General features: G+C 48.2%; 1 protein-coding gene across 1 annotated transcript; it reads right to left on the bottom strand.

Moving 5' to 3' along the window:
• Positions 1-4546: 4546 nt before the first annotated feature.
• Positions 4547-18159, bottom strand: LOC310851442 (hyaluronan synthase 1-like). The gene is given in 6 exon segments (XM_083753866.1): positions 4547-6395; positions 7710-7842; positions 8569-8794; positions 11434-12131; positions 17774-17885; positions 17887-18159. Coding segments are annotated over 6 exon segments (1995 nt in total). The 5' UTR covers positions 18037-18159; the 3' UTR covers positions 4547-5719.
• Positions 18160-18369: the final 210 nt, after the last annotated feature.

The raw sequence follows: 18369 nt of genomic DNA, 5'->3' as shown, positions 1-18369 counted from the left end.
AAAAAAGAAAGCCGAGTCGGCATGCCCACCACACATTTAAAGGGTTTTCTCAATTCTGTGAACTGTAGTTTGTGTTGTCTACTGGGAATTATAGCTCTGTGAGGGGTAAACTACAGTTCCCAGGATTATTTGCTTTAACTGTGTGGTGTGTATGCAGTCCAGGAACATCTGGCGGGCTGCAGGTTCTTCCTCGCTGGATTAAGGAGATCAAGCAGGACACTCCACTCTCCCTCACATTTCCAGGCGTTTTCTTTTGCCTCAGTGATTTCCCCATGACAGTTTAGGCTGCTTGATTCAGGGGTAAAAGCAGGTTTTCACAGGAAAAGCACGGGCAAAGAGTGGCATGAAGCGTTCAGACATGGCACTTTACAGCGCGAACCTGTGCTTAGAAACATGGCACAAAATGAAATCTGGATGAGCCCTCAATGTTCCGTATCTCAGTCATCATTGGGCTGGTGCTTGGATTTTTGAACCTTTGGGGATTGCATTTTTTTTTTTTTAAGTTGTTTGCACTTTTGCAGACCTCAAAGTTCCCCTGAATATACGGGCATCTCCCTCTTGTCCCTTCACGGTCCCGTCTGTGCTGCAATCCTGTCAGCCTTCCCTTGCCTTTGCTCCAAGATGTGAGTCAGCAAAGGCATGAGGGGAAGCAGACAGAAGTCTTGTGAACTGTTGCAACAGCTCAGGGCAAGAGCAGGCCTTTGGCAAACCGTGGGCTCAGCTCTCCCCCACCAAATGCTTAGCGCTGGGGCCTCAGCATTGACTCAGTTTGCAATAGTACAGCTTCAGGAATGGCACACCTCTGGAACCTTTCGTTGGGGCGGGCAGTGAGGGGGGGAAAGGCATGGCAAATAAGCAACATGGCATCGGGTATTTCGGAATTGAAATAAAGTGAGCAAGTTGGACACTTCAGTCTCCTGGCAAAGCTGGGAATGTTCTCTGCCTGGAACCCTGCTGCCAGTCATTGTGGCCAATAACTGAACTAGATGGGCTGATTCACTATTAATATTTTATTATTTATACCCTGCCCAGAGTGATGCAGGTGGCGCTGTGGGTTAAATCACAGAGCCTAGGACTTGCCGATCAGAAGGTGGGCGGTTCGAATCCCCGCAACGAGGTGAGCTCCCCTTGTTCGGTCCCTGCTCCTGCCAACCTAGCAGTTCGAAAGCACAAAATGCAAGTAGATAAATAGATACCGCTCAGGCGGGAAGGTAAACGGCGTTTCTGTGCGCTGCTCTGGTTCGCCAGAAGCGGCTTAGTCATGCTGGCCAAATGACCCGGAAGCTGTACGCCAGCTCCCTCGGCCAGTAAAGCGAGATGAGCGCCGCCACCCCAGAGTCGGTCACGACTGGACCTAATGGTCAGGGGTCCCTTTACCTTTACCCCACCCATCTGGCTGGGTTTCCCCAGCCACTCTGGGCGGCTTCCAACAAAATATTAAAAGCCCATCAGACATTAAATACTTCTCTAAGCTGCCTTCAGATGTCTTCTAAAAGTCAGATACAGTGAACCCTCCAGATACGACCTGTGGGTCTGTACTTACCCTGAAAAGTCTGTCTCTGGAGGCGTCATTTTTGTGCATCCGTGCGCAGCGAAACCCAGAAGTATACACCTCCAAGTTTGTCGCGTTCATAACTTGAAATTACGTTACCTGAAGGTAACATACGCCGAGGTAGCACTATAGTTGTTTATTTCATTGACATCTGATGGGAGGGTGTTCCACAGGGTGGGTGCCACTACCGAGAAGGCCCTTTGGCTGGTTTCCTCTAAGCTCACTTCTTGGAGGGAGGGAACTGCCAGAAGGCCCTCGGAGCTGGACCTCAGTGTCTGTGCTGAACAATGGGGGTGCAGATGGTCCTTTAGGTATACTGAGCCAAGGCTGTTTAGGGCTTTAAAGGTCAGCGCCAACACTTTGAATTGTGCTCGGAATCGTACTGGGAGCCAATGTAGGCCTTTCAGGACTGGTGTTATATGGTCTCGACAGCCACTCCCAGTCACTAGTCTAGCTGCCGCATTCTGGATTAGTTGTAGTCACCTACAACGGTAGCTCCACGTAGAGCACGTTACAGTAGTCCAAGCTTGAGATAACCAGAGCATGCACCACTCTGGCAAGACAGTTCATGGACAGGTACGGTCTCAGCTTGCATACAAGATGGAGCTGGTACCCCATTCAGGACCAGGGAGTCCTCCATACACACACACCCCGTTCCCACCAAAGCGTACTTCTGTCTTGTCAGAATTCAACCTCAATCTGTTAACCGCCATCCATCCTCCAACCGCCTCACATGTCAGCTCCCTATTTTCCAAAGGATGCTGCCTTTTGGCAGGTCAGAATATTTGCCTTATCTTCTTCTTTGCTCTGCCTGGCAGCAAATGCAACAAAGACTCTTCACAGAGAGGGTGAAAAAAGACTCAGAAAGCTATCTAGGAAGATTCATGTTGATACCAGGAAAGATCCTAGAACACATAATTAAACAGTTGGTCTGTGACCACTTAGAAAAGGATGCTTAAAAAAGGGCACTGTGGTTACAGAAACAAGTAATGCCAGACGAACCTCATTTCTTTATTTTTGCTAGCGGTAAAAGGCTGGTGGATCAGAGGAAGGCTATGGATGTAGTGTATCTTGATTTCAGTAAGGGTTTTGACAACGCTCCCCATGATATTCTTGTGGTGAAGCTGGTAAACTGTGGGCTGGACTGACTGAACCCAATGAGTGCTCATTAATGGTTCCTCCTCATCCTGGGAAAAAGTGACAAGTGGGGTGCCGTGGGGTTCTGTCCTGGGCCCGTTCCACAGTTTTATAGATGACTTGGATGAAGGAACCGAGGGGATGCTCATCAGATTTGCAGATGACACCAAATTGGGAGGGGTAGCTAATTGCGCAGAAGACAGAATCGGGATTCAAAATGACCTTAACAGATTGGAGAACTGGGTCCAAATTAGCAGAATGAAGATCAATAGGGACAGATGTAAGGTTCTTAACTTAGGCAGAAATAACCAGCTGCACAACTATAAGATGGGGGACATCTGGTTTGCCAGCAGTGCATGTGAAAAGGGTCTAGGAATCTTGGTAGACCACAAGCTTAACATGAGTCAGTGTTTTTTTGCAGCAGCTATTGCTCTTCTAGGCTGCATCAGCAGAAGTGTAGTGTCCCAGTCAAGGGGGGTAAATAGTCCCACTCTATTCTGCCTTGTTCAGACCACACCTGGGGTACTATATCCAACTCTAGGTGACACAATTTAAGAAGGATGTTGACAAGCTGGAATGTGTGTAGAGGAGGGCAACCAAGATGATCAAGGGTCAGGAAACCAAGCCTTATGAGAAATGGTTGAGGGAGTTTGGTATGTTGAGGAGATATGATAGCCGTCTTCAGATATCTCAAAGGCTGTTACATGCCACATGGAGCAAGCTTGTTTTCTCCAGCTCCAGAAGCTAAGACCTGAAACAATGATGGTAAGAGCTGTTCAACAGAGGAACAGACTCTCTCAGGTGGTGAACTCTCCTTCCTTGGAGGTTTTTAAGCAGAGGGTGGATGAGCTGAGATTCCTGCATTGCAGGGGGTTGAACTAGATGACCCTTGGTGATCCCTTCCACCACTCCACCACTACAGTTCTATGAATCCTTTCCAACCAACTGCTACCTAATACTTTAAACTGGAGATTGGACTTGGGAGCTTCTGAGTGCAAAGCAAGTTCCCACCCAACTTGGCTACAATAAGAAGCCATATCAGGTACTAGAGCTATTGAACAAATTAGCAAATAAAAGTAATACAATCGTTGTTGTTCATTTCAATTTTTAGCTGCAGGAGTTTGAGGCTAAGTGGCCAAGCTACAAATCATTAAGTCTTTGTTTTCAGTCTTCCTTTTGCCACAAACTCACCAGGTGGTCTTAAGGAGGACAACCTCTCTTGGCTTTAGACCCAGCCCCACTCATCTACAATAAGAAGATAAACAAGGAACCGGTGGGTGATATTGGAACTCCAGCTCCCATCAGCCTCAGCCAACGTGGCCCATAGCCAGGCATGATGGGAGTTGTAGTCTAGCAACATCTGTAGGTCAACAGGTTCTTCAAGAAGACAAGAACTTTGAAAAAGATTGGGGAAAGTTTATAATTTACCTATGAGACCACTGCAAGCAGGTTAAAACGTTAACAGAATTTTAACCACACTTGTAAAGTAACGGAAAGTATGGATATTTTAGAAGGATAAAAGTTTGGATAAATATTGATATGCAGTTGTAAATATTAACATTAGGACCCTTGAAATGGATGGGGGGAAGTCAAGGGATTCAGAGCAATCTCGATATTTGGATTTTCAACTGATGTTTGTAATATGTTTATATTTTTCAATAACAATAATAAAAAATATAAAAAAACAAAACAAAAAAACCAGGTTATTCACTGCTGCTGTAAAGACACAAGGTAACTGCATGCTAAGTGCTTTGAACCTCTGAAAGTGCTATGCAACTGCTAAGTACTGTTTGTATTCGATAGCAAAGTTTCCACCTTCCCTACAAAAGTGAAATTAACGCAAGCACACCAAGGACAAGTTTTCCAAAAAAAATATGTTTTATTTTTTAATACCATTTATAAAAATAACGGTTTTTTAAAAATCCTCATTATTCAATTTTCTTTCTTTTTTTAAAAAAAAACATCAACAACTATTAAATAGCCCTTATTATTAAAATACAGCAAATAAATAATATCACGCTCCTTCATTTTCCTGTAGAAAGGAGCTCCCAAACTCCAATGGTCAATATTACAATTTAAAAAACAATAACAGAGAGGTGATTAAGGGCGAGTTTGACCCTCCCCTCTCAGCCAGAATGCCAATTTCCTTTCCAGGTGAAAGAAACAAAAACAAACAAAGCAAAAACCAAGACAGAAGTTTCCAGCTTCTGTCCCGCAACTGTAAACTGTGTTTCTTCTGTAACCATCAAGTGTTCACAAGTCAAGATAAGACATAGCACTTAGGGATTTCTTTTTCTTGCGGGAAAAAGAGAGAGAAGAGAATCCTTTTATGTCATGCAGGATTCACGTGTGTCAAGGTCTGGTCTCCAGTTCCATCAAAAGGAGGTTACCCACCTCCCTCTTTTCCCAGTCAGATCCAACCTGTTGCATGTGTCAACTGAACAGCAACCATTGGCCAACATCCCTCCATCCTTGTCTCTCTGCTCAGTGGCTGCAGTACTCAAGACTTGGATCTGCAGTGGCATTTCAGTGCAGTGAGATTGGTTCCTGTGCGTCTGGTGTCCCTGTGGGGTTTCGCATCACCCAGCTGACCCACCCCAGAGATGGCTGCATTTCAAGAAGGAGAAGGCAAACATTTGGCTTTTTTTGGAACATGAAAAAACTCGAACACTATATAAATAAACTGAGGTCAGAAACATCTCCCAGGACCTAGACCGTTAGCAGCCAAAGAGGGAGAGAAGTGGAGGCTAGGAGACCCTCACGTCTTGTTGGGTAAAAGATCTCCTCCCTGAGATTCAGGCAACCGCGGGGCTTCTAGTCCTAGAAGAGATCCCAAGGAGTGTGTACATCCACTCTGCTGACAGACCACATGATGGAGTGGAAACTCACAGGACACTGAACTCATCATTTCTTAGCCAGGAGTGGCTCCTACGAGATCACTCTTCACTCCTAGACCTTGGGTGAGCACCCAAGCCCTCACTGGTCCGAGATTCTGTCTTACATTCAGGTTTCAGAACCCCCCCAGGCCCTTCACACCTGAACACTATAGAAATCCACCCGTTTCCGGCAGCATCTCCGCACCCACAGCCAATAAAGCATGATCATGAACGTCCAGTAGCCGACATAGATGGCTGAGCCAATGAGCAGGTACCAGATCTCAGTCTGCTTGGCCTCGGTTGTCCAGTCAGCCAGGGCCTCCTGGTAGATGGTGTAGACCAGGCCTCCCAAGAGCAGCAGGCCCCAGATGGAGACAGGCAGCAGAGGCATATAGTTCCCCACCATCTTCTTCCTGCCCGAGGTGCCCCAGCTGCTCTTGTTCATCGTGATGATGGCAAAGTACTTGGCTGGCAGCAAGCCGCCCATGTAGAGCACAGCGTAGAGGGACATGAAGATCATGATGAAGTTCTTCCTCAGCCAGCAGGCGTAGAGGGCCTTCACGCAAGCCACCAGCTGGACGCAGAGCAGCACCCACAGGATGTCCCACAAGTTCCCCCCATAGAAGAGCCGCAGGACGGTGGCCGTGACGAAGAAGGGGAAGATCCCAGCCACCACAGACTCGTAGGTCATCCACAGGTGGTGGCGGTGCCACCAGAGGGCGTTGTAGAGCCACTCGCGGAAGTAGGACTTGGTCCAGCGAGTCTGCTGCGCCAGCCATCGCAGGAACACGGACGGCGTCTCCGAGTAACAGCGGGAGCGGGCAGTGTATCTGGTACATGGAGGAGAAAGGAGAAGTTAATGGATATAAGATTGCAAACAAGATGATAATTTGCTTGAAAAAACTTTTTAACAATGTAAGTGGGAGCAGGAGACGCGAGGAAGTCTAAACAAGTTATGAAATTTTGTTATGATATAAGCAATGTTGTTTGTTATTTATGCTTTTCTTCTACAAAAACCTTAATAAATATTTATATAAAAAAAAAGAGAAAGGAGAAGTTAAGAATATAATATGTTGTTGTTGTTGTTGTTTAGTCGTGTCCGACTCTTCGTGACCCCATGGACCAGAGCACGCCAGGCACTTCTGTCACTTCTGTTTTCCACTGCCTAATACACCGTATTTTTCGCTCTATAGGACGCACTTTTTCCCCTCCAAAAATTAAAGGGAAATGTGTGTGCGTCCTATGGAGCGAATGCAGGCTCCTTGGCTTCAGCGATAGCAACGCAAAGCCTCCGAAGCAGAGAGGGAGCGCTTCCTCCGCGCTCTGGAGGCTTCACGTTGCTTCGCTGAAGCTTGGAGAGTGAAAGGGGTCGGTGCGCACTGACCCCTCTTGCTTTCCAGGCTTCAGGGATAGCCACCTGAAGCCTTCGGAGTGCAGTGGGAACTCGCGCTGCGCTCCGAAGGCTTCAGGTTCCTTTTGCTGAAGCCGGGAGAGCTGCGCAGCACCCCTTCAGCAAAGTGGGAGGAGAAATGGAAGGGGCTCCGTTTCTCCTGCCGCTTCGCTGAAGGGGCGCTGAGCAGAGAGGGGGAGAATTATTTTTTTCCTGTTCTCCCCCTCCTATGGTCCGGTGCGTCCTATAGAGCGAAAAATACGGTAATATGGTCTTCATTCAATTTTGTCTAGAACAGGAATGGGGAACCTGCGGCCCTCCAGATGTCACTGAGCTACAGTGGCATAGCACAGAGGGCACAGGACTGGTTGCCCCAGGTGCAAAATGGTTAGGGGCACAAAATTTCAGTGCCCGGTTCCACCTCTGGGCTCTGTTGAAAATGGCTTCTCCATGTGAACCAGGAAATGACCTCTCCAGACAATGGAATGACTACTTTTCTTAACTCTGCAACTGCGCATGCCTGTTCTGTCCATTTCCGCCCCCCCTTCTGCGTAGCCCCGGGCACTGGCAACCCATGCTACGTCACTGACTACGACTCCCATCATCCTTGACTAGCGGCTGTGCTGCCTTGGGGCTGATGGGAGCTGGAGCTACCCAACAAGATGCTGTCTCCTTGCACCTCTCCCATCTCCGTGCCATTTTTCATTCTGCATCACCCTTGCTCCAGAAAACCCAAGTCTCCACATGTTCTTACTTGGTGGCATAGCCGATGCTCAGCATCCGGTTGGTGAGGTGCCGGTCGTCTCCAAAGGTGCAGTGGGTACCCAGGAACTTCTGATTGTACCAGGACTCTAGAAACTGCTGCAGAAGGTCATTCCGATACAGACCTATAAAGGGGGAAAAAACAGGTGAGATACAAATGTAAGGTAAAAAGGTAAAAGACCCTTGGATGTTTAAGTCCAGTAAAATTTACTATGAGGTGCGGCACTCATCTCCATTTTCAGGTTGAGGGAGCCGGCGTTTGTGCACAGACAGCTTTTCCAGGTCATGTGGCCAGAATGACTAAACTGCTTGTGGCACAACGGCAGTCCTTGTTGAGTGCCAGAGCGCACAGAAACACTGTTTAACTTCCCGCCACAGTGGTACCTATTTATCTACTTGCACTGGTATGCGTTCAAACTCCTAGGTTGGCAGGAGCTGGGACAGAGCAACGGGAGCTAACCCTGTTGCATGGATTCAAACCGCTGACCTTCCAATCAGCAAGCACAAGAGGCTCAGTGGTTTAGACCATGGTGCCGCCCGCGTCCCTGATACAAATACAGTTATACCTCAGGTTAACGTACCGGAAAGGATTACTTCCAGGTTTTGTCGCTCGCGCATGCGCAGACACTCAAATGATGTCATGTGCATGCACAGAAGTGGCGAATCGCGACCCGCATGTGCGCAGACATGCTCAGGTTGCGAACGGGGCTCCAGAACAGATCCTGTTCGCAACCAGAGGTACCACTGTATACAGCGGGCTGGTAAAACATAACCAGCTTTCTGATCAAATGAATAAAACCGCTTCCTGTTGAAAGTAAAGAGGCGGAACCAACGCACAGGGGAAATCTTACCCAGGGGGCCACTGATACAAGAAACACAGTCAAAGTAAGACTGGCAGGCGCGCTCGATGTTGAAGGCCATCCAGTACCGCAAGCTGCTCATGAAGCTGATATAGGAGTCGGAGAGGTTGAGGATCCGCACATCCCCACCGACAGCCCCGTAGCGTTCGTTGGACTCCAGCACCTTCACCAGTTCCAGGGTTGCATCTGGGGCCAGCTTGGTGTCCGAATCGCAAACCTGGGAGAGGCCAAGAGATGGAGATTGAGAAGGGACACCCCTGGAATTTGCCAGAGAGATCCGAGTTGCCAGAAGCTTGATTTACAGAACACGGGGAAAGTTAGCCAGAGCACTCTCACTTTCAAAGGCTGATTCACACATCTGCACAGTCGTCACAGGAGAATTGTGACACCGAGCGATGACTAAGCTTGCGGTGAAATGCCCCAGCTTTGACACTTTCATGGATTGGTCAACGCCACAATCCTTTCCAATGTGCAACTGCTAAGTGCACAATAATTAAGTAACACACATGCATGTGTGAAGTAGCCCAGGGTCTGTGGCAAAACCAGAGAATGTAAGAAAAGCGTCCCTAAAATGCAACATTCGCGTCTGTGACAAGTGTGATGCAATGGGGGAGAGCACAGACTGTGTGCAGGGACAGCCCAGCTCAGACGCTGTCTCAGTTTATGGGATTAATTGACTGGCTTGAGGCAAATCAGTCTTTGCTTGCCTTGTCTGTAAAACGGGCGCAATTAATGCAAGGATAAGAACAGGAGAAAGGTTATCAAGCATTTTGCACACCCCCAAAGTTAGAAATGACACTTCTTTGGCTAATGAGTGATGTACAAATGAGGGGAAATGAATGGCTCATATTCCAGAACATTAAGTGGATCAATAGTTTTGTTGAAGATGGCTGGGGAGCAAGGAGTGGAGGGGAAGCTTATGGAAACTAATTTGTAAAGCACAGTTAATTATATGGATGCAATACTCTGTTACACTGAAAGAGAGACAGAAATTTGGGTTATATGGTTAGCCAGGTAAGAAGCTGATGGAGATACAGGTGGGACCCTGAGAGTAGGGCATGATGGGTAGAGGTCAAAGGGCAAAACTTCACCATCTTGACGAGTATTGCTCCTCATCACAACCCAGGGAAGCAGCTTAGGTTTTGCAAAGTAAGCAATGAGCTACACGTTTAATAAGGCTTAATAAGGATAATTATCATGTTGAACATTTTCCTCTTTCAACAATACTTCTAAGTGGCAATCCCTCTTGGCATCTGTATTGGAGTTGAAATAATTTCTATATATGCAATTGTTTTAACTGCATTTTTACATGCAGTTTTTTTAAAAATATACACTTTTATTGTATTATGTACTTGCTCTGAGATGCTAAAGAAGAAGCGATGCGTAAACGAAATTAGATAAACAGATTCATGTAGATTGCAGAAGCTCCCCCCTCCCCTTTGGTGAAGAATTGGGGTTTCCTTGGGACAAGGTTTTGATCTCTCCCACCCCCACCCCAAGAGTGTATACATGAAAGGTCAGCAACTGGAAACTCCAGGACAAATCCACCTTACAGACAGGTGCCATCTGGCCCCCAGCTGCCAGCCTGTGAGGCAAAAAGCAACATCTGGATTTGGCAGGAGGCAATTTTGGAAACAAAGGTAGGGCAGGGGCAGAGTCTTTGGCTTGCTGCTCCTCTTCTGCTTTGTCAGTCTGGCACTCCAGCAAAATTAGCTGGTGACCAGGGATGCCTCCAGAATTTAGGGCAGCATGGCACCCTTCAGAAAAAGTTTGAAAGGGTCAAATTAGATATTAAAGCCTAGAGGTAGTAGGAGAGGAGATAGTTCATAGGTAGCATGAATAGGCAAAACCAAGAAAAATAAATTCTGTACCCAGATAAGCTGGACTGTGCAAATTAAGCAAATTTCCATATATTTCTGTATTTTGCACAATCGATGATGCTTCCCATAGTAAAGTGTTAGTTAGGGGACGCTCCCTTTGACTCGCAGAAGCACGCTCTCTTCAGGCACTGACTCGCACACTTCTAAAAGGTCAATCTTAACAAGCCACAAGGGCCTGGCTAGCAACTGACCATTTGTTTTTAAATAAACCAAGTTCGTAGCTCTAATGGCATAAGTCGATAACTGGAGAAGAAGACGACTCAGTGGGATTTGTGTGGGTCAGGAAACAGAGGCTTCGGTGCCTCGCCTTGTCTCATCCCACCCCTGTCTCAGAATGCCGAACCCTTCAGCATGCCATATTTTGGTATTTTTCTGAGCTTCTGCAGAAATCACAGAATGCACTTAAGTATACACTTCAGTATAGGAGCTTCCTTGTAAGCTGACCAGGAGCACCTTAATGAGGTTAGCAATGGAAGAAGTATTTGCCCATAATTACTGAATGTGCAGCCAGAATTGCACTGTTGAATTGCAGAGCTGGAAGGGACCCCAGGGGTCATCTAGTCCAACCCCAGGATTCTCAGCTAAAGCAACCCTGACCGTCCAACCTCTGCTCAAAAGCAAACACTGTGCATTCTCACTGCATGCAGTGAGGCACGACACATGGCTAGCATACAGGGCTGTTCAAGAGGTGGAATGAGATAACCATTTCAGGCAGCAGGCACAGGAGACTGGCAAACTCAAGCACCCCTTCCCTTTTCTCCGCCGCTTCTGCTGCTAGCACCTTACCCATGTGGCAAAGATCTCTGCCTTTCCCACCATCTCCTCCCTGCTTTCTGCTTTAATTCCCCCTTGAAGTTCAACAGCCTTTCTCTGTTGCGGAAAATGTTGGCCCAGTCCCTATCTCTCAGCCTGGAGGACATTGCGGGATGGGATAAAACAAGCGAGGAAGCGAGACAACTGGATAGGAGCTATTTACCTGGACGTAGTCCACCGAGTTGCCCAGGGCCTTGAAAGCTGTGTACATGACTTCCCTCTTCCCTCCCCATTTCTGCATGATGCAGACACATCTCTTGGTCCGGATCAGCTCTTCTACGGCCAGCTGCCCGAGGTCGTCCATATCTATTTCACTGTAGACAGGCGGCTCATCCCCAGCTTGGTAGCCGCTGTCCCCTTCGTCTACATCCAACAGAGGCTGGTGGTGGTAGTTGTTCTCCCAGACGAACGTCCCCACGTCTTCCCCAGCAAAGACCTCTTGGAACATGTCCATCATGTAGCGGTCGTCAGGGCTGTTGCCATCGATCACCATGATGACCCGGAGCTTCTCTGGGGGGTACAAAGTCGCCTTGACGGACTCGAGGCACTCACGGAGGTAAGCTGGGTCCTCCTGGTAAGCGGAGATGGTGAGAGCCACCGTCTTAGTGTAGCTGCAAGTCAGAGAGTCCCTCTTCATCCTCTTGTGTTCCAGGAAGGCAAAGAAGCTCTGGATGATGAGGTGGGCCGTGAGGAAGGCCCCGTAGAGGCCAAATGCCATAATGTGGTACCGGTCGGAAGCCAGCTGGTTCCCCGAAATGTAGGCCCATGCCAATATGGACAGTATGAGCAGCGCAAAGCCGATGGTGACGATCCGACGTCCGATAGAGACAACGCCCTTTGGCAGTATGGTGACATCCATCCCTGGAAGGAATAGTCAAGTTAATGAGTGAGCTGGATTGTTCTCAGGAGAATTTATTCTCGATGGAATGGGGCCACCCCACAGCGTAAGTGCTCTCTGGGCAGCATACAAAACAAACACAACAATTACAACGCAAAACAAACTATTAAAAACCCATTAAGCATGCAGGTGGTATTTATTTAATGTTTATCCACAGGTCCAGAATACGCACAGCACTATTCAGAGGCAGTGGGGAGACAAGATGGCTGAAAGACTCTGGGAGCAAGGAGGGCAGATTTGTGCCACCTGGACCCCTGCTCCCAAAAGCCCACAGTGGGTTCATGCCAAGAGACAAGAGTGCAGAAATGTGGGCAGGAGAACAGGAGTCGAGTACTATGGCAAGTTGCGACTCACTGGACTTTTCTTCCCCACATCAACAACTTGTAGCATGAGGGTTGTACCTGCTGGCATCTGGGCAGGAGATATAAAAGCTGGGACCCACTGCAGATGGCAGAAGGCTGCTAAGTGCACCACCCAGGTACAGTAATCTCAAAAGGGCAATAAAAAAAATACGGTCTCCCCTTTTGGGTTTACACCCTGAGGAATGGGAACACCCAGCTCTGGACAAATTTAATAAAGACGGCTGTAGGGCTGGTTCTAGAGTGAGAGGTGAAATGGTCGAGGGGCTTTAGTCCCTTGTTGTTTCCCATGATTAACAAAGCCAGAATAAATTATGTGCAAAACTTAGGATCCGCCCCCCCAGTTTGCACAGTTTACCAAAGTCACGTTGTTCAGCTTCTTAGCTGCAGAATCTTGATTTCCTGGGTGCATTAAAAATAAATAAATTTCAGCTTTCAATCCACACAGCCCTGGTGTTTACTGTTGGTCCCTAAGAGATGTAGAAAATGGCCTCACCTGCGTATCTCAAAGGGCGAAAGATTTATGGGCAAAGGTGCTTAGACTTTAAAGGCTGTGGTTTCTTGCAAGTCTAGGCACAGTGGTACCTCGGGTTACATACGCTTCAGGTTACATTCGCTTCAGCTTACAGACTCTGCTAACCCAGAAATAGTGCTTCAGGTTAAGAAATTTGTTTCAGGATAAGAACAGAAATCATGCTCCAGCGGTGTGGCGGCAGCAGGAGGCTCCACTGGCTAAAGTGGTGCTTCAGGTTAAGAACAGTTTCAGGTTAAGAACAGACCTCCAGAACGAATTAAGTATTTAACCCAAGGTAGCACTGTACTACCATAGAAGATGCTGTCTCTTTTTCCCTAGCCAAAATCTGTCATCTTGAACCTTTGGGGTGTGTACACCACCTACAGGCAAGAATGATATACTGCACCAGAGACCCAGAGTGAATATACCTGCCAAGTTATCCCATCTTGCACATATGGGTGGGCGTATATGGACCCAGCCAGGGGCTGAGCCACGATTTGCATTAAAGCCAACAATGGAACAGGGCTCCTGCCTGCAACAACCACCCACCCCCCAAGAAGAGGGCGATAGCCAATCTCTGGTTGGAGATTGCTGGTTCTACTATTAAATGTTTACACAAGTTTCTCTCCAGGTTCCTCCACTCCAAACTAACCTCCTGGCAGGGGCTCAGGCTAACTCTATAAAAAATTATTAATAGAGCCAAGGAAGAGGCGTTTTCAAAAAGATTGCGGCAAATGACACCAATGGCTCATTGAATAAATAAATGACAAAGTGCTTGACACAGTACATACCATTTGCACACCCTACTTAGCAAATGGAACAGAAATCCTGTGTTGTTTTTCCCCTTGCTTGCCCCTTCTTGCAACAGCACATGAAAATCTCCTTCCTCCTATTTTAACTGCAAATATCAAGTGAAATCCTGCACATACTTACCTAGGGAAAAGTTTCACCGCAAGTGTGTAGACATGAATAAGATTGCACTGCCAAACCCAGAATTCCTGGCCTCTCAGAGCCGCTGGTAAAATCTAGGGCTTATCCACACCAGACCAAAATGTAGACCCCAGCCCAGTTTTGTCCCAGAAACTTTCCCCCTTTAAACACAGAATTTTTGATCATTGCCATTTTGGACTTTCCAATGATAAACAAGCAAACAAACACACCTTTAAAGGGAGAAAAGTCCAGGACAGCACTGGGATGACAGCCTGTGGACACCCCCACATCAGTGAAGAAACCCCCCATTTTGTGCCACAAGCCTTTAGGGAGCCCTCTAGCTCATGGGTAGGCAAACCATGGCCTGGGGCCAGATCCGGCCCAATCGCCTTCTCAATCCGGCCTGCGGATTGTCCAGGAATCAGTGTGTTTTTACATGAGTAGAATGTATCATTTTATTTAAAATGCATCTCTGGGTTATTTTAGGGGAATAGGAATTCGTTCATTCCCCCCCCCCCCCAATATAGTCTGGCCCCCCACAAGGTCTGAGGGACAGTGGACCGGCCCCCTGCTGATAAAATTTGCTGACCCCTGCTGTAGCTTAGGCATTTCTCTGCAAACCATTGAACAGCAAACCCCACACTCTAACCACTATACACCACTACTCCAATCTCTTCTGCTGCTAGAGCAACCCTAGGCAACATTTGGAACTGGCCTTCCAAAAAGCCTGGTCCCGCACTCACTCAGTGGTGAACGGACACAACGGACCCCAAACACGCAGCTTACGTGAGCCCAGATGATCATAAGCGTACAGACATACCAGGAAGCTGAATAAAGAGTTGCCCCTGTGGCTTGATAGAACCAGAGTTGGCCCCAGACATTTGGGCGCCGGAGGCAAATCAGAAATCGATGCCTCCCCCGTTGCAGTTTCTGAGGGGTGCTTCTTTATATGCAGCCGAGGCTCCTCACACCCCACGGTCTTGATGCTGATCCTTGCTGCCCCCTTCTTCTCGATGCTGATTTTCACTTGGGAAATATTGGAAATCTCTCCTCCATGCCCATTTTCAATCCCCCTTTCTTTTCAACGCTGATCTTCACTGCCCCCTAACTTCCGATGCTGATCTTCTTTATATATTTTTATTGTATTTATTAAATTAATTTACCACCCTTCACCAAAAGATCTCGGGGTGGTTCCCAGAATAAGATACAAGATAATTAAACCCAAACAGCAAAATGATACCCGCCCCTCTTCCCACAGACACATTTTAAAGGCTGTAGAATATTAATCAGCCAAAGGCCTAGATGAACAGGAACCGTTTCGCCTGGAGCCTTAAAAAATATACAATGAAGGTGCCAGGCAAACCTCCCTGGGGAGAGCATTCAACAAATGGGGGGCCACTACAGAAAAGGCCCCTTCTTGTGTTTGCCACCCTCCAAACCTCATGTGGAGGAGGCATACAAAGAAGGGCCTCAGATGATGAACACAGAGAGGCAGTCTTCACCCTTTTCACATTGCTGCATTGGAGACCTAGTGATGAAAGAGGCGGCTGACAGGTTTGAGCTTCTTTTCTTTCAGCCTCCTCTCTTGCTGCTGTGCCACCCTTTTTCCAGAGGGGAGCAGGGAGCAGTGGGGCACAGTGGGGCAGTGGCAGAGCACGCCCCTCCCAACTCCCCAGAGCCTGCCGCCCGAGTTGGATGCCTCACCTTGCCTCATGGGCAGGCTGGCCCTGGTTAGAATTCCACCACAACCATTTTAGGGTGGAGTGGCTGCTATACCCACATTGGGTAGGAGGAAGTTTGTTGTTCAAATCCCGACTCAGCCACAAATTCCATAGGCAACCTTCCATCAGCAACCTGAGGTCAATACGACTGGCCTACCTTTTTCTGGGTTTTTTGTAAGGTCCACTGCCGATGAAGCTAACTAGGAAGTCAAAGGCATTTCAAATGAAGGGTCACAACTCATAGAATATTAGAGGCAGAAGGGACCCAAGAGTCATCTAGTCCAACCCCATTGTGATGTGGACATAGGCACCACTTTTGCCTCCAATAAAATCGCTTCCCAAAAACATCCCCAAACCATTTGACCACAGGCAGTGGTGGGATAAACGGCACATGTATGTATACCTGAAGGAGCGTCTCCACCCCCATCGTTCTGCCTGGACACTGAGGTCCAATGCCAAGGGCCTTCTGGTGGCTCCCTCGCTATGAGAAGCCAAGTTACAGGGAACCAGGCAGAGGGCCTTCTCGGTAGTGGCACCCGCCCTTTGAAACGCCCTCCCACCAGATGTCAAAGAGAAAAACTACCAGACTTTTAGAAGACATCTGAAGGCAGCCCTGTTTAGGGAAGCTTTTCATGTTTAATAGGTTATTGTATTTTAATATTCTGTTGGAAGCCGCCCAGAGTGGCTGGGGAAACCTAGCCAGATAGGTGGGGTATAAATAATAAATTATTATTATTATTATTATACCATGAAAAGAAAACCCTCTTTTCCACCACTTCTTAAAAGGTACCTTGAAAACTACAAAGAGCCACCCATGGAGGATTGCTTGGAGTGATTAGACTTCCAAGAATCAGCGTTCTGGAGTACAGATCTCCCAGCCCAGCTTTTCAGGTATATGTGACAGATCAAAGTACCAACCAGACTGAGATAGGTTCTGCAGGCTGATTAAAATGTTGGCATCCCATCAGCACTCATGCCAACCTATATCAATCAATGTGGCAGCAGGCTCAGAACTCGGCAACCTCACTATCAGTGTTGTTGCCAGTCCTTTGTGCCAGCTCATTCACAACCAACATTATGATCCTTGGATGATGCTACTGAGATAAACTGGGGACCTTTTTATGCAAATCAAGACATGTACGTGTCTTGCAGCTGAAGTCTTTTCCTTGAAGTGTACACAGCAAGCCTCCACACGCACCCCCCAAGCTGCCCTAGACCTGCATGTTCCCACCTTTGCACTGACCACTAGGCTCTCCTCCTGCCCCCTGGGAGCAGCTCAATCACGGCTTTTCAAGTCACATTCCAGGTTGCAACCACTAACCGCTACTTCCAGCTCTGTTGCAACAAGGAGTGGAGTTTTGGCAGCAAGCGGGGAGGTGAACACGCGCCTTATTTTATTCCTGATAAATCAACCCAGCCTACGTATTGCAATTGCTCATTTAGACCAGGAACTCATAATTGGCACCTCAAAGTGCATTAAAGCAAAACACAGGAGAAGAGAACTCAAGGAACTTCTACACACTCAGTTACCAACTCAAACGGTGAGGAGGGGCAGAAATACATTTTTTAAAAAGCTTTCCAACTAGTCTCTATCAAGTGATCTGAAGTATTCATATATACACAGGTCACCAGCCCCCACCCTGGTGTTGGGACTTTAAGATCCAGTCACTCCATCCTTTCAACAACATTAGAGCTTATTTTTCTAGGTTGGGGAGTGGGGGAAGGAGGGATGCAGAGTTTCAACGCCTCTGGAAATACCACTGCAACTGAAAGCCCTTGAAATATAATACTAACCCAACTGAAGTCCTAATTGTCCCATACAGAGAGGGGCTTCTTTGTAGCTACTCAGGGCTGAGTGAATTGCACTCTGCATGTGCTCAAGGGCGCGGTGGCTTTCTCTCTTTTGAGCGGCCATCCAGGGTCAAGCCCTGGCACCAATTCAGCATCAGTTTAAACCACTAGCTCACACTCCCCCCTCTCTCTCAAAGCAAAAGACGCCCAGGCTCCCTGTCCCACGAGACCTTGCCCCCCCCCCCCACCCAGCCACCCTCCGGCAGCAGGCTCCCTGTCCCGTCTCTCACCTGCGGCGCTGGGGCGGCCGGAGCCCGTGTGCGATCCGGGTTTGGTTGCGGGGAAGTCTGGTTTGTTTGATGTCTGGCGGGGAAGCTTTTGAATCTCGCGAGGGGGGGGGGCGGAGGAGGAGGGAGGGTTTGCGGGGAGGCGGCCCCTGACGTGCGTCAAGGCTGGGCTGGGGCCCATCTGATCTCATCGGGAGATCACTCACGCCCCAGTAATGCCGTTTTAAGGTCTGAGCCCCATCCCGTGGTGGAACACGCCCACCCATTCGCACACGTTGCTTTGCAGCCTCCAAGGAGTCTCCGGCTACTTTATCAACTCCTCAAGCTGGGACTTAACTGGAAGCGGATTTCCAGTGCCAGAAAAGAGTGCCCCTGAGAACGTCCGGAGTGCACTGCCCCTCGAGCTGCGTAAAAGCGCAGCTGGCCGACGCACTAGGCGTCCAACATTAGGAGGGCGGGATCGAGGCTAGCAGTCAGGGGAGAAGCCTTGAACCCCGCACACAGCAAACATCTAAAGCACCCATTTGGGAACTGTAGTTTCGACAAAGCTACCGTTCCCAGCCCTCTGAACAAACGGCAGTTCCCGGATTTCCTGGCAT

Source organism: Podarcis gaigeae (genome assembly GCF_964106915.1).
Source record: "Podarcis gaigeae genome assembly, chromosome: 8".
Taxonomy (NCBI): Eukaryota; Metazoa; Chordata; class Lepidosauria; order Squamata; family Lacertidae; genus Podarcis; species Podarcis gaigeae.
This window is presented reverse-complemented; position numbering and strand designations above follow the sequence as displayed.